The following is a 15,290-nucleotide window of genomic DNA, read 5'->3' as shown; positions in this document are numbered from 1 at the left end:
GGGAAATCACAGCCCCCACGGCCACCCCAAGCTGACCTGGCTGAGATGCCTCCTTCACAGGAGCATGATCCTGCCAAGTCCCTGCCCCGCTCTGAGCCTCGGTGCCTCTTCTGTGCAATGGGAGGGCACCTTGTTCGGGTGCGTGAGGTAGAACCACACACCGAGCTTAGGCCACACACACTTAAGCGCTCCCACTGGGAGGCCTTATCCTGCCCACCAGCCAGAGGAAGAGGCCGAAATTCAAAGGCATCGGGGTGTGTGGCTCCTCAGCACGAGGGCAGCCCCAGAGCCCCTGCCAAGAGCCCCCCTTTCTGAGGAGGAAGAAGAGGAAGGGGTGCAGGCACTTGGCAGAGGTGCCAGCTCCCGCTCCGCCGGCCCCTGGACCCATCTGGTCCACACGCTTCAGCCCCGGCCCAGTATGGGCAGAGGCACAGCCGCTGGCAGGAAATCCCCTGGACACCAGGAGAAGCTGAGCTCAGCGGCCGAGGAAACCACAGCTAACTTCAAAGCTCTTCGCAAGCTGCCTGTGGCTTCCTCCATCTCAGCACCACATCTGCAGGCCATGGGCCCAGCACTCACTGCCCACTGAGAGTGCAGCCGAGCCCTGCCCACTCCCCCATCACCCCCCATCTCCCCACCTCCACACACAGTGCAGCTGGAAGGCCGAGCCCTGCTCCCCGCCCCCCCCACTAGCTGGGCTGGCCCCTGCAGGCCGGCTATGTAGCTGGGGTGTGTGTGTGTGCGGGCGCGTGCAGTGGGGGGTTGACTACATAACAGTAAAGTCTGGGAGCTGGGCCCTGCTAACTGAGGGGCTAACGGAACAGTGACACAGGTGGCCCTTTCCCCCTGGAGCAGAGGCCCCCCACCGCACCCCTCACCCCAGGTGGAAGTGACCCCTACCTAGTCTGGGTTATCCCTCTGGTCAGCCGACCCCACCCTGCACCATAGGACCCTTCTCCTCTGGCCAGGAAAACCACATGCACTAAAGTGACAACGGTACCCCACACACTGGAAGCCTTCCCTGGCTCCCCAACAAAGGGCTCTCTCCCCCCACACACCTTGCCCACCTCCACCACCTCCGCCCCGCCCACCCTCAGGGCGCTTGCTCTGCTATTCCTGGAAAGCGGCCCTCAGAAAGATGTGTCAGCCCAGCACCTTAACTGGAAAAAGATCTTTATCGATATAACCAAGTTAAGGGTGTTGAAATGAGATCGTCCAGGATGTCCTGGAATGGGCCCTAAATCCAGTGAGAATAATGTAAGAGCCTGAAGGGAAGTCACAAACCCAGGGCAGGTGGGGACAGAGGCAGGACTGGGGCATGCTGGGAACGCCTGGGGCCCCAGGAGCTGCAAGAGGCAGGAGGGGCCTCCCCAGTATCCCTGCAAGGAGCAGGGCCCTCCCCTTGCTGACACCTCGATTTCTGACTTCTGGCCTCGAAGCTGCGAGAGAATAAATAGCTATTGTTTTAGGCTGTCAAGGGTGTGGTAACTCCCATGGCAGCCCCAAAAGAGAATGTGCTCCCCCTTCCTCTTCACTTGTTTGCTCCTATTCCTGGTGAGGTCTCCAGTTGAAGATCCAACCCTCCTGCCTCCTCCGCAGCCTCCAGTCAGGCCAAAGGCAGCCCCCCACCCTCCCCGCGGGGTCCCAGAGCACCTCTTTAGGGGAACATTCTTCCTCTTTGTAATTCCTCCTTCAACCTCTCCTCCCAGGTCAGCTCTCCCAGAGCCCACCCGGTCAGCCTGGCTGCCCTCATCCTAACGCAACACCTGGCCACAGCAGGTCCTGGGACAATCCTTATTAACATTATTCATTCCTTCCAAAAAAAGACGGACTGTCCAAACCGTCCTGTAAATGTACTCAACGTGCTTAGCTTTTGGCAGAAACTCCCATCCATAAAAAAGATGGGAGGTTTTTAAATTGACATCAGCATTCGCAAAACAAAATACATACACACACCAAACAGACAGAAAACTGGCACCCCCTCCCGGGAGTGATTTTGCCTGGGTGTTAGTTTTGGGCCGTGTGTGTGTGTGTGTGTGTGTGTGTGTGTGTGTGTGTGTGAAGAAGAGGACAGAGAAGGCAGGTGCGCTGTTTTGTTTTTTTAATTAGTTGCCAACATTTAGGCATCAGAAGAACTTCATGTGGCAACACAGACCCCTAGCTTCTCTATAAAGACGGCAGGATGGCTTCCCCATGGGTCTGCTTTCCTGTGTGGGGACAGGCAGGCACTGCACCTACTGTCTGGGGCCTGGATCCACCTCATTCCTCCCACTCCCCACAGCCCTGGCCCAGACCACATGCTGGCCCTCCTGGCATCTGAAGGCTTTAAAATGGATTTTAAGAGAGAGAGAGGAAGGGGGCGGTGGGGGGGGGGGGGGGGGGGAGAAAGAAAGAGGAAGAGAGAGAGAGGGAGAGAAATCAGTGTGAGAAGGAAACATCCATTGGCTGCCTCCTGCACACCACCAGCCAGGGATCAAAAATGCAACCCAGGCATGTGCCCTGACCAGGAATCGAACCAGCAACCTTTCAGTGCAAGGGACGATGCCCAACCAACTGAGCCATGCCAGCCAGGACACAGGCATCCGAATTTACAGACCTAGGAGAGGATGGCATGTCTCCTAGAGGCAGCCAGGGCACTAGCGAGGGTGTGGACGCTGAGGGCAGACGGCCTGTGTTCAAATCCTTGCCCAGCACCAGCTCGCTGTGTGATATGTGTGTGTGTGTGTGTGTGTGTGTGTGTGTGTGTGTGTGTGTGTGTGTGTGTGTGTGTGTGGCGGGGGGTGTTAACCTCTCTGTTCCCTCAAGAAAATTAGGGGTGACGACAGTGCCTGCCTGCCCCACAGGGTCACTGGCAGGGGAAATGAGGTCACACGTGGTTACGTGCTCAGAGCCAAGAGCTCAGTAAGCACTTCAAACATCTCAGCCACAACTTCCTGTTGTCCTATCAGTTCAGCCATGCTGGCTGGCAGGATAACAAGGAGGGGCCCATGCTGGGTCAGCCCATCAGGGCCAGGGATTACCGACCCCAAACAGGTACCTCTGAGCTCATCCCACTGCACAGGGTGTTAGAACCACCCAGAGCAAGAACGATGGACCAGGGAGAGAAGCTCATCAGGGCAGAAGGCCCTGGATGCCGAGCAAGGGGCAAACCTGGGAAAACAAGAACCTCGGTCCCGGGATAACCTATGGTCCCCTAGCATGTCACTGGTCAGCTGGTTTAGACCCCCTGACCTTCCTCCCTAAAGATAACACCTAGGCCTTGGTTGTAGTTCAGCTCCAGGCCCAGAAAAGCAGCAAACCCAGACGAATGCCCCCGTGGCTGCCTCAGGACCAGCTGCCTTGACTAATGGCCCCCTGCCCTGGTGCCGACCAATCAGGGGAGACAGGACCCTGAAAGGACGCACCTGCCAAGCTGATGAATTAATTCTATTAAGACCCTCCCCCGAGACCTCCCCTAAGAGTTCCACCTGCAAGAAAGACAAATACGCCCAGGACCAAGGAGCACGCCCCTGCCATTCCCCATGCGCACACATCCACTAACCTCTCAGGGACCCCAGGAGACTTGCAACCAAGGGAGCAATGGGCAGCGGCAGCTCACCCCGGGCTGACCCCATGGCCCCATTTCCCTTTGGATATCCCAGCTCCACCCCTTTTCCTTAAGTAAGTTCCGTTTTCTCTGATCACTGTCTGGGATGGCTGTTTACCTGCCCGCACACCACCCACGTTAACTTCCGGGTGTATCAACGGCAGGATGCTTGAAATCACTTCAAACACACAACTGGAGAAAAAGAAAGGAAAACACTTGTCACCCGCTCTTGCCCAGCCAGCAGTTCTCTGGACCATGCACAGGGGTCCACAGGGGAGGCCGGGCAGGAATGTGACAAAGACAAGAAGGAGCCGGTCCAGCACGGAGGGCCGACATGCGACAAGGCAGCGACAAGTCATGTCCTTGGCCTTGGGGAAAGACGTCAGGCGTGAAGAACACGGGCCATGCAATTCCAGGACAGGGCACACCAAACACGGCAAACCGGTGGAGAGGGCAGATCAGAGGTCTCCGGGGCTGGGGGTAGGGGGGCAGGGAGTGACTGCTAATGGAAACGGGTTTCTCCCTGGGGTGATGAAAAGTTTCTGGAATTAGATAGGGGAGGAAGAGAAGGGGAGGAAAGGAGGAGGAGGAAAGGGGGGAGGAGGAGGAAAGGGAGGGAGGGGGATAAGGGGGAGGAAAAGGAAGAGGAGAAGAAGGAGTTGGAGGAAGAGGAGGAGGAAGAGAAGGAGGGGATGAGAAGGAGGAGGAGGGGGAAGAGGAGGAGAAAAGGGAGGAGGAGAAGGAGGATGATGAGGAGGAGGAGGGGGAGGCAGGGGATGAGCCATCAGTGAAGACAAATGGGGGAAGGGTGGCCAGGGCAGTGAGGCTGCAGAAGAATTGTCCCCACCTCAGCCCAAAAGCTCTGATGTCTGGCTTGTAAATGGAAACTTGTAAAAAGAAGCCGGATGGGTAACAGAGCTGAGTGACACATGTGCCTAAGCCTGGCATGCATTCAAAATAATCTAAATGGTCGTGAAAAACAGCTTTTTCAGGTTTAGAGAGGTCCGAATGCAGAAGGGGTTAAAAAGAAGTAATAAAATGTACTATTTAGATTGCCTCCGTCTTGCCCCCTGGTGGCCACCCTTGAACACCGCACAAGGAAACTGATGCCTTCCTTAATCTGGGAGATAGGATGGGGGGAAAGAGAGAAACTGCAGATAGAACAGCCCCTGGAGGACGCTCAGGTCATTTCTGATGTCACCTAACGTGGAGTCCTGCCTGTGGCACCTGCCTATTGTATGCGCCTAGGCCAAGTCACTTCCCCAAGGCTCCCTGACTCTGGAACATGTCCCTCGTGTAGAGCAGTGTCACCCCTAAACCTTTGCCCAGTCCGCTCCTTCCATTGGGCAAACCACCTCTTCCCAGACCACACCCAAATGGCAAACACCGGCTCATCCTCCGAGATTTCCCACACGTGTCCCTCTCTGTGAGACTCCCCCACATGGAGACAGCCCAGCAAGGTCTGAGACACAGTCTCAGAAACAGGGAAGAATCTGACCCTAAGTTGGAAACCAACAGCACAAAATCATTCATAACACAGTGTGGGAATGAAAGCAGACATTTATCAGTGAACCCCCCTCAAAACGCAGTCCAACCTACCGCCAGAGGAGCAGGGGCCACCAGCAGGGCCCAGGGCACAGGACCCCAGTCCCCACCTGGAGGGTCACTCTGGCCAAGTCAGGCCCTCTCTCTGGGCCTCAGTTTCCCCATTTATAATGAGAGAGTTGAAAAGTGAGGAAAAAAGGAAAGCAGAGGAAGAGAGGGAGCCAGGAGGAGGAGGAAGGGAAAGGGAGCTAGAAGAGAAGGAGGGGATATGGGAAAAAGGAATGAGATTGGGAGAAAGAAGGAAAAGTGACCACTGACCATCCTGAGTGCTGAGTAATCTCACTGCTCACAAAAATACTCTTATGGCCAGATAGTACTATCCTCATTTTAGGGGAGAAAAACTGAGGTTCAAGGAGGTCCCTGAAGTCACTTGCTCAGGGTCACACAGTGGCAGAACCGGAACATGAACCCACTTCTTTCAGCCTGGAAAGCCCAATGCTAAGGTCCCACAGTCAGGCTTTGAAGCCATCAGAAAGTGAGCTGAACATCAGCACCTCCCGGTGGCCACTCCCTAGAATTGCAGGCATGAATCCTGGAAGCAGAGAAATTAGATCTTCCACCCTAGCCTGTGAGGTTCAGGCCCCACCCACCCATCTCTGAAGGAGAGAAATCAAGCAGGCAGCAGTGGCAGGGCAGGGGCCTGGGGGCCTGAAGGACGGTGCCAAGGCAAGCCATGCCAGGACTCCAAGGACAAAGGCACCTCAAGGGCAGCGAGTGGAAGAGGAGGAGCCGGGAGACCAGGGTGGGTGCCAGTGTGCCAAGACTATAAAAAGACCCGTTTTAAATGCTTTCTCTCTATAACCTTTGTCTTTACCCCCACACACAAAAGTTCAAGTACGATCAGATAAGCTGAGTCGGTGCACTGGAGAGCGAATGGAGGAAAGGGTAAGACAGAACTCAGTGGAAGGGAGCCTTCGACGGAAACACCGGGCAGGTTTCAAATGCATGAGAGTCTGCAAGCCTGTGACTGAGACCTGGGCCCGGGAAACTCTTCGGGGCTGCTCGGCAGATGACTCCAGAGGTCCAGGTCCTCTGGCGCTGCCGCCCCAGCCCCACGGTCGGCTTTTTAACTCTGTTGCAGCCATTATCCCACCAGGTCCCTGCACAAACCCTACTGGGGCGCCTCCTTCACCCCATTTTACAGAGGAGGAAGCCAAGGTCGGGGCAGTGACGTTTCTTGCCTGTGGCCATAAAGCTGGGAGGAATGGGCCTCGGATTTACATCCAGGGGGGTCCCGTATCTCAGAAACAGGAGACCGGGCACGGGCATTGCTGACGTGCGCAAAACTGCGAGAGCAAAAAGGACCTGTGAGCAGGACGAGAGCTGCGTCATTAAAGAAACACCTATCTTAGAGGCCCCCGCAGGGACCTCATGAGCAAGCGCAGTGCTCGGCAGATCTCCAAGTTTCATGGAACTAAAGTCCAAAAACAGGAAAGGAAAGGAAATCACTGAAAATCAGAGGTGGTGCAGCCTGGAGCCCATTTGGAGACCCAGGCTCTGGAGGAGGGAGCTTCCTTGGGTCCTGCTGCATCACTGACCCGCCTCCTTCCACAGGGGAAGAAACAGGCCGAGGGAGAGGAGGCGCTGGCCCAAGAAGACGCAAAAACAGTAATAATAACAATAACAATAACACTTACTAAGGTGTTTGCAGTGAACTAGGGACCATGTTAAACACTCTTCACATGACCCTATCCGACCCCCACATCCGCCCTGTGAAGTAGACACTATTATTATCCCCATTTTACAAACGAGGAAACAGGCCAGAGGCCCATCTGCATGCAGAGCTAGGATCTGAACCACCAGCCTAACACCGCCTCCCACGGGGACCACCACTACCAGAGGTTGTGCTGTGTGCTGGGCCCTACGCACAGACTTACTCTGTCCTCCCAAAGGTGCAGAATTAAGGATCGTGATCCCATTTGCCAGTGAAGAAACTAAAGTACAGAGAAGCGAAGCAAATTGCTCAAACAGGCTAAGAGGAGAGGTCGGCGGGATTTTCAGACCCCAGCACACGTTCTCTTAACGGGCCCATGCCTGCAGCTGGGGTTACCTCTCCGCATTGGGCCAGAAACCTGAGAGGGAGGAAGGCTTTCTCAGCAGAGCCTCCAATCCTCCTCCACTTCGGGAACCGCAGCGGGCAGGCTGGATAACAACACCTCACTGCCAGACCGGCGCCTACCTGGCCTGGACCCCTCAGGCCCCCGGGCCAGCCCTGCCTCTCCACACGGCCACATTCCCAGTGGCGTCCGAGGACCAGCACCACCTGCACATCCACTCCGGCCACGCCGGTATCACTCACCACGAAGGCCCCGCTCCTCTTGTCCTTGGAGAAGCTGTGGCTCCTCCGGGGGCCCAAAGCCACAGGGGACGCCTGCTGGAGAGGCGGATCGCGGTCCTGGAGGGCCTCCTCCCTCCCCAGGTCTCGTGATGTCACCTGAGACAGGACACAAGGAAAGGGTTTAACTGGGGCTTTGCCATATGCAGGCCGAACAGATCACACCATGAGAGTCCATTCTGTACCTAAAAGGGGGAAAAATAAAATTAAAGCTCCAACACTCCCCCTCCCGCCCCTGCCCCCCCCACACACTCTGACCCCTCGGTCTCAATGATAGGAGGTAATATGCAGGATCAGCAAGTCTGGATTCAGCCCGGCCTCAGCCATTTAATAACTGTGTGAGCTCAGGTGAGTGCCTGAACCTCTCTGATCCTTGACCATGTGGAGAAAGACGGATGATAACAGTATTCAGCTTCTAGGTTCACGGGAGAACCAAGCTGGGATCTGCACTCAGAAAGTGTATGACATAGTGCTGCCACCAGGGGGCGGACGGGTACAGGTCCTGGCACCTGACTTGTCTCACACTCTTCTCCCCGACTTCCTGTCAAAGGAAGCACATTAACTGTTATCCAGCCTTAGTCCTGCCACTGGGAACTCTGGGTGCCCTCGTTTTAGACATCTCTCCATACATCCAAACACATATGTACACACACAGACACAGAAACAGTCTCTATCTAGGTATATAAATAGTCCTACCGACACGAGTCTGAATCCTGTCATTCTTTTCCCTCTCAGCTATATACACAGGACACATTCACAGGCCAGTGCACACAAGACTCCAGAATGGGTTTTACATGTTTCCTACTCTCCCCGCACAGATAGGGGAAGGACAGCCCGGAGAGCGACGGCGCCTGCTGAGGGACACACAGCACCAGCGAAGAGCGAGGCTGGACTCCCGGTCTCTTGTCTCAGAGTCTTTCTTTGATGCTGGATGAGACTCTCTGGGTCTCTTCTTCCCTCCCTGGCTGGTCCTTCCGTTTCCCCGCATCTCAAGGGAAGGTCTAAGGCAGGTGCGTGGAGAGCCAGCTGCAGACCAGGACTTGGCCTGGGGTGAGAACACTGACTAAATGCAGCAAATAAGTGAAGGCATGAAGCTTAACCTGGAAGTGTAGCTCCTCAAACCTCCTTCCCATCAGGCCCCGGGGCCTGGGGCTGGACCACACATGATTTCCTGATAACCCCCCAACAAGTCCGTGAAGCAGGGAGGATCCCCATTCTGCAGATGAGGAAACTGAGGCTCAGAAAGGTCTGGCCAAGTGCCCAGAATGGCATAGCTAACAAAGCTAGGGCCTCGTCCCGGCTCTGCCCAAGTGGCAGTCCAGGGAGACATCAAATCACAAGAGCACAAAGGGCTCGTCTTCCTCCTAAAGAGCTGAATGAAAAAAGCGGGCGGAAGGTAAGCAAGCGGGTTACGGGAGGGAAATACAGAGGGCCTCAGCCTCAGGACAAGGCGAGGGTGAGGGGCACTCATTGGGCCGAGCGCCCCAGAGTCTGAGGCCACGCCCGGCTGGCAAGGCTGAGAGCAACCGGCCCTGTTGTTGACGGTGAGGATGCGAAGTGGGGCAGCCCCGCTGCAGGGCGAACCAGCGGGTCCTGCAAATGACAACCGCGTCCACCCCTGCACAGGCCACCGCCATCCTGAACCCGCGCACGTCCACTACGTCCACACTGAGCGTCGCCCGAGGGCCTGGGAAACTGACTGTAAGCGGAACACCAGCTGGACCACAGGTTCACTGATCTAAACAAAAGTTCCTAGGACATGTATCTGGTCACAAAAACATTCCCACACCTTCCTTCCTTCCTCCCCGCCCTCCTCTCTCTCTCTCTCTCTCTCTCTCTCTCTCCCCCCTGCCCTTCCACTCTTTCTAAAATTCAATGGAAAAAAAAATAGCCTCATTCCTCAAGTAAAGATTAAAAACACACACACGCAAGATGATGATTTTCCAACCCATTACTCCAGTTCATGGGGGGGCCAAAGCCTCTCTCGGCAGCTCGGGACCCAAGGCGGGCACCCACCCTGGTCAGGACACCTGTCCGTCCCAGGGCCGCGCACACCCGGACTCACCAAGGCGGGGACGATGCAGACCCACCGAGTAGCCCAGCGCGCACACCTCTGCACGTGGGGGGAAACCGGGGCACCCGGAGAAGCCCGCGCGGACATGGGGGGAGCGTGCAAACGCCACGGACAGTGGCCCCGGCAGGGGAGCCATTTTTCTCTCTCCTGGTTATGATGCTGAACGAAACGACGTCATTCGAGGACCGGCTGACCCTGCGCATGTGCACAATGACGTGACACGCACAAGGTACGTGGGCACGCACAAGGTACGTGGGCACGCACAAGGAACGTGGGCACGCACAAGGAACGTGGGCACGCACAAGGTACGTACACACCAGCTGTGACTCAGGCCACCCAGGCAGAGCCCTCTGAGCCTCTGTTCCCATCCGTGCAGCAACCAGAAGGCACGGCTCGCTCCGTGGGCTGAATCCAGAAACCCCCCAAGATGCGTTTACGAAAAAAGGCAAGTGGCCGCTCTGTGGGTTAAGCAGAAACCCTCACCTCGAGAATCCCCTGGGAGTGTCTACAGCGAACAAAGGCGGACCCCACCCCCGCGATCCCAATCGAACTGGTCTGGGGTGAGGCCCCTGCATCGCCTTCTTTTAGGGGGTTCCTCCCACAGGCGACCACAGCTTCAACTACTTGCACAGAATGCTCTTTTTTTGGGGGTGGGGGGGAATGAGGCAAAACCAAGAATATGCATTCCTACTTGCTTGTATTCTCAGAAAGAAACGCTAAAGGAATTTGCACAAACAAGAATGGAAGTAATTACTGGGTGGGGCGGGATGGGAAGATGGGGAACCAGAGGTATGGGGGAATTTTTACTCCGTACCTTTAAATATTTTTAGAGCCACGTGAAAACATTCTGTCTTCCGAAACAAAAATAAGTAATTTAATTACGTGAAATACAATCATCGGGCGTGGGACAAAGCTTCGATAAACGTTTGTTAAGTGAAAGAAAGAGAGAGAGAAAGGAAGGGAAGAAGGGGGGGAGAGCAGGAGGGAGGGAGGGAGCACTTTAATTATGACCACGCTCATGCACAGTACATGAGCGGAACTGGCTGTGAATCATGAAGTCCTCACTGAGGAAGCAAAGATGTGCCTCAAAATGCTCAAGGACATACATCCTGCTTCTAACCCCCAAACTGGAACCCACCAAACTATCCATCAACAAGAATCTGGATAAAAAAGTTGGGGCTCAATCCCATAATAAGATATTTTGCAGCCACTCAAAATAACAAGGTAATAGAACTGCTTTTTACTGTTAAAAAAAAAAAGGCAAGTTGTCAGATGCTCTGAAGACTGTTGCTGTGTTTCCTAGACAGTATGTACTCTGCGTTACCTCTATCTGTGTCTAGCCCAGGGCTCCTCGGCCTGGGAGCCGCGTTGGTCGCCGTGAGGCTGATGACTGACTGCAGTGGGGCCGTCCTGGGCATTGGAGGGGCTGGGCGGCACCCCTGGTCTCCAGCCACTAGCTGCCGGGATCACACTCTCCCCCAGTTGTCACAACAGAGAAAGTCTCAAACTTTGTCAGATGGCCCTGAGGGCCAACTGTGCAAGACTGAGAAGCATGAATGGGCCTGGAGGGGCGTGCCCCAGTTCCTGCACCAGACTCATTCTTTCGGGGGAGATTTTCTTTCTAAACCGTCTGTTTCTATAATATTTTAAGTTTTACACAAGCATGCACTACCTCTGCAATAAGGAAAATACAACGATTATAAGTAAACATATATATGACTGACAATCTGTCATGTAGGAGAGTCCCACAGGACATCAAAAACTGCCCCCTTGGCTGCATCTGGGGGACGGAAAAGGGGATGGGGTCCCCAGGGGAACACTATTTTAGGCACTTTTGTAAGGTCTGAATTTTCAGCAACCAACGTTGTGCACTTCTGTATTGCTTGCGTGGGTTTTCACTTTTTAAAGATGAAGAACAAGATATCTTTGGGCAGGAGTGGAGAGCAACGGGAGCTGGTCCAAGGCCTCCCAGTCCTTAGTGAGGAAACAGATCCCCTGACAACAGCGCTGCTGGGCCCGCACACCCGGGGCGGGCGTCCAAGGCCGGGCGGGCCCTCTACCCTGCGGGCTCCGCTGCCAGCAGGGCCCCAAGGAGGCACTGCAAACAGCCCCAGTGTCGCATTTCCCTGGTCTCCTCCCTCTCCCCGTGCTCCCACAAGAACCCCGGGGGTGGGGACAGGTGGCTCCCCTCTCGAGAAGCACCTGTGCAGAAGCCAGGGGCACCCCAGAACTCATGCTCAATCTCCATTCAGCCTAGGAACAGGACTTTGAGGCAGGGATACCTGTTAACTCTGGTGGGAAACTGAGGCTCAAGGAGGCCAAGTTCCTGCTTTATACACAGCTGGTAAGTGGCAGAGTAGAGAGGTGGGTTCAAAGCCAAACTCCACCCCTAACCTTGGGTGAACCTTCATCTCATGATCTCTGTTGATATAATTAATTCTATTGTTGCATTTCCACAACATCCCTTTCCAGGTTGGATCCCTCTCTCTTTTAAAAAAAATTATATATGTTTTTATTGATTTTTAGAGATAGAGGAAGGGAAAGGGATATAGAGGTAGAAACATGATGAAAGAAGAACATCATCGATTGGCTGCCTCCTGCACATACCCCACTGGAGATTGCGCCTGCAACCCAGGCATGTGCCCTGACTGGGAACTGAACTGTGACCTGGTTCCTATGTTGACACTCAACCACTGAGCCACACCAGTCAGGGTGTGTGAGGGTTTATCCTTCCATTACTGAGCATGGCGCCAGGCAGAATGGAAGAGTCTGAACGTTAAAAAGCCCTGAAATCAGCCTCAGGCAAAGACAGAAGCAAACTAGAAAATAAAAACTCCAGGTTCCTCGCCCCTTGGACAGGACAACTCGCAAGTGGTCTATGCTGCTCCCCCGAGGCCTCCAGTGAGAATGAGGGTTAGTGGCCCAGAGTGATACCTTCATCACCTGCCTTCCCTTCCCTGCCCCCCCTCCACTCCTCTTCCAGCTCTGAGGATCACCTCTTAAAACAATACTTTCCAGAACCTGCTTCTGTGGAAACCCAAACCACAAAAGAGGGATTGCCACACGAGGCTCACATACGATGGCTCATTCACACACTCAACAAGTATTTCTTGAATGTTCACAAAATGTCAAGCAGAATGCTGACCTCTGGGATACAATAATGAACTTGTCACAACACACTGGAATACAGCAGGTGCTCAATAAATGATACCTACTGTTATCATCATCCTAGGCCAGAGGTTTCAAACTCGTGGCTAAATGGAGCCAGCAGACACTTTTCTTTTTATTCATTTGGACTGAACAGAATTTTTTAGTAAGCTGTCCTCATTTCATGGGGAAAAAACCTGGATTGCTTTTTCAGATTCTCTTGATAAACCGGATCTGCCCTCTCAGGACCACCATTCCCACTTGTCAAGAACCAGCAGGAAATGAGCAGCACTTGTCCCTTCAGACAAGGCATGAGCTTTCCGTTAGCCACAATCCCCACCACTCCCTAGAGCAGTGGTTCTCAACCTGTGGGTCGCCAACCTGTGGGTCGCGCGACCCCTTTGGGGGTCGAACGACCCCTTCACAGGGGTCGCCTAAGACCATCGGGAAACACATATATAATTACATATTGTTTTTGTGATTAATCACTATGCTTTATGTTCAATTTGTAACAATGAAAATACATCCTGCATGTCAGATATTTACATGACGATTCATAACAGTAGCAAAATGACAGTGATGAAGTAGCCACGAAAATAATTTTGTGGTTGGGGGTCACTACAACATGGGGAACTGTATTAAAGGGTCGCGGCCGTAGGAAGGTTGAGAACCACTGCCCTAGAGACTCACACCCGGGCTGACTCATTTCCTTACCCGCCTGGCCCACGTAGGTTCTGAGTTTGATACCCCTGGCCTTCATGTGTAACCAGCGTCTCACAATACAGAAACGGCCTTCATACTCACCTTTTGACTGTCTCGAGTCCCCGAGTCCCGCCGACAGGGCCCCAGTTTGGTTTCCTTGGCCTCCGAACTCTCCCCAGGGAGGCTGGGCCTCCCTTGGGGCTGCTCTCGCCTCCTCTCTCTGGCTTCCTGCATGATGGACAGGCCCTCTCGGACTTTGGCAGGGGCGCCCTTCTCCGAATAGGCCCTTTTGACGTCCAGCGGTGACCGGCCACAGTCCAGCGGGCGGTCACCCCACTGGGCCACACGGCCCTCCTCTCCCCGCCCGGTGCATTTCCTCGGGGTCCCTTTCTTCTGGTCCGCTGGGGAGGATCTGGCCAACACACCGGCTCCACGGCTGGGGTCCTCCCAGGCAGCCGGGTAATCCTGATGCTTTGCACCGTGATGTTTACTAGCAAAGGCCTTGGACTCGTCCTCAGCGATTCCTGAGACCTTCTTCCCGGGACCCCCGGGGACGGGAGAGGCCCCTGGCTGTTTTTCGGGAGCCCCGGGCGGCAGAGCCCACAGAGGAGAACTGAGTTTGGGGCTCGTGGCGGCCCCCGGGCTCTCGGCCAGCTGCCTGCCAGAGGCTGGACTAGAACTGTGGTTTGTTTCTGCAAAACTGGCCTGTTTCCGGGGACCCTCATCTTCGGGCCCCTCCTTCAGGCTCCTCCGCCTCCGGTCCACCCCGCCTCGCTGGCCTGGCCGCTCCTGGGCCCAGCCAGGCTCTGCGGGCGGCCCCTCCGTCCACTCCGGAGCCTCCGGCTTCTTGTACTCGGCCATCAGGGCGTCAATGTCAAGAACGCTGGATCTGTAGCCACCTGTGACTTTGCCCAGGGACGTCCCGCTGACCACCTCGCTCCTCCTTCTGATGGTTTGGGGAGCGCTACTGGGGGGCGTCTTGCTCCCACCTTCCCTCCAGTCATTCTGAAACCCAGTGCGGCCTTCTGGTCGCCGATGGACACCTACGGCGTCTGCATCGAAGATTCTCTCGGTGGAAAGATCCAGAATCCTGTCCCCGGGAGGCGATGAAACATCTGTTGGCTTTCGCGTGTTTGAAAAGCTGGCGCTGTCACGCCGTCTGCCCTGCGCCCGGCTCTTACTGCCCACGGCCTCCAGTGGCTCTTCAGGGTTGGGAGAAACCAACGTGGAAGTTAAAGGATGAGGCGATGGAGGCGGAGCTATTTTTCTAGAATGTTCCGTCAAGCTTTCAGGCCCTTGCTTAACAACACCCTTTGCTTTTTGAGCATCGGGAATCTGATATGTTACTGCAAAAAAGGTGGCCTTGGGTTCCCCAGACGGCCCTGGGCTCACAGCTGGGAGGGCCGTGTCCGCCTCCCGGGCCTCCACCCTGTTATGGGATGGTAGACGTTTCCTCGGGGCGCCTGCGGTGGGGCTCAGATCATCGGGGCCTGGCTGCTCCCCCTCTGAAGCCAGGAAGCTGAATTCCTCAAACTTCACGTCGTGGGGCAATGTCCGCCGCCTCCACTTGTCGAATCTCTGGTCCCCGGGGCTCCCCCTCCGCATCCTGACTCCAGGCTCCGGGGCCGGGGCCGGCCTCCGCTCAGCCTCCCCGGCAGCCACCACTTGGGGCCCTTTCTGCACAAGCCCGTCAGGGGGTGGCCGTGCTCGGAGGTCCGAGGGCTCACCCTTGGCTCTGGAAGGGGCATCGGGAGGGTAGCTGCGGGGAGCAGCCCTTTCTCCCGCGGAAGCACAGCCTCCTGGCCTGTTCCTGGCCCCTTCGGGCCCCTGGCTGGGCCTCG

At 55.4% G+C, this 15,290-nt stretch overlaps 1 protein-coding gene across 1 annotated transcript in view; it reads right to left on the bottom strand.

The window, feature by feature from the left end:
* KIAA1671 (KIAA1671 ortholog) overlaps positions 1 to 15,290 on the bottom strand; it is a gene marked incomplete at its 5' end in the record, with an annotated part of 99,815 nt that overhangs the window by 72,918 nt on the left and 11,607 nt on the right. The window contains 2 exons of the mRNA XM_006762116.2: positions 7,491 to 7,625; positions 13,552 to 15,286. Coding sequence (XP_006762179.1) covers positions 7,491 to 7,625; positions 13,552 to 15,286 — 1,870 coding nt within the window. The remainder of the gene's footprint in view (positions 1 to 7,490; positions 7,626 to 13,551; positions 15,287 to 15,290) is intronic.

This window comes from Myotis davidii, unplaced genomic scaffold (assembly GCF_000327345.1).
Source record: "Myotis davidii unplaced genomic scaffold, ASM32734v1 scaffold478, whole genome shotgun sequence".
Classification (NCBI taxonomy): Eukaryota; Metazoa; Chordata; class Mammalia; order Chiroptera; family Vespertilionidae; genus Myotis; species Myotis davidii.
This window is presented reverse-complemented; position numbering and strand designations above follow the sequence as displayed.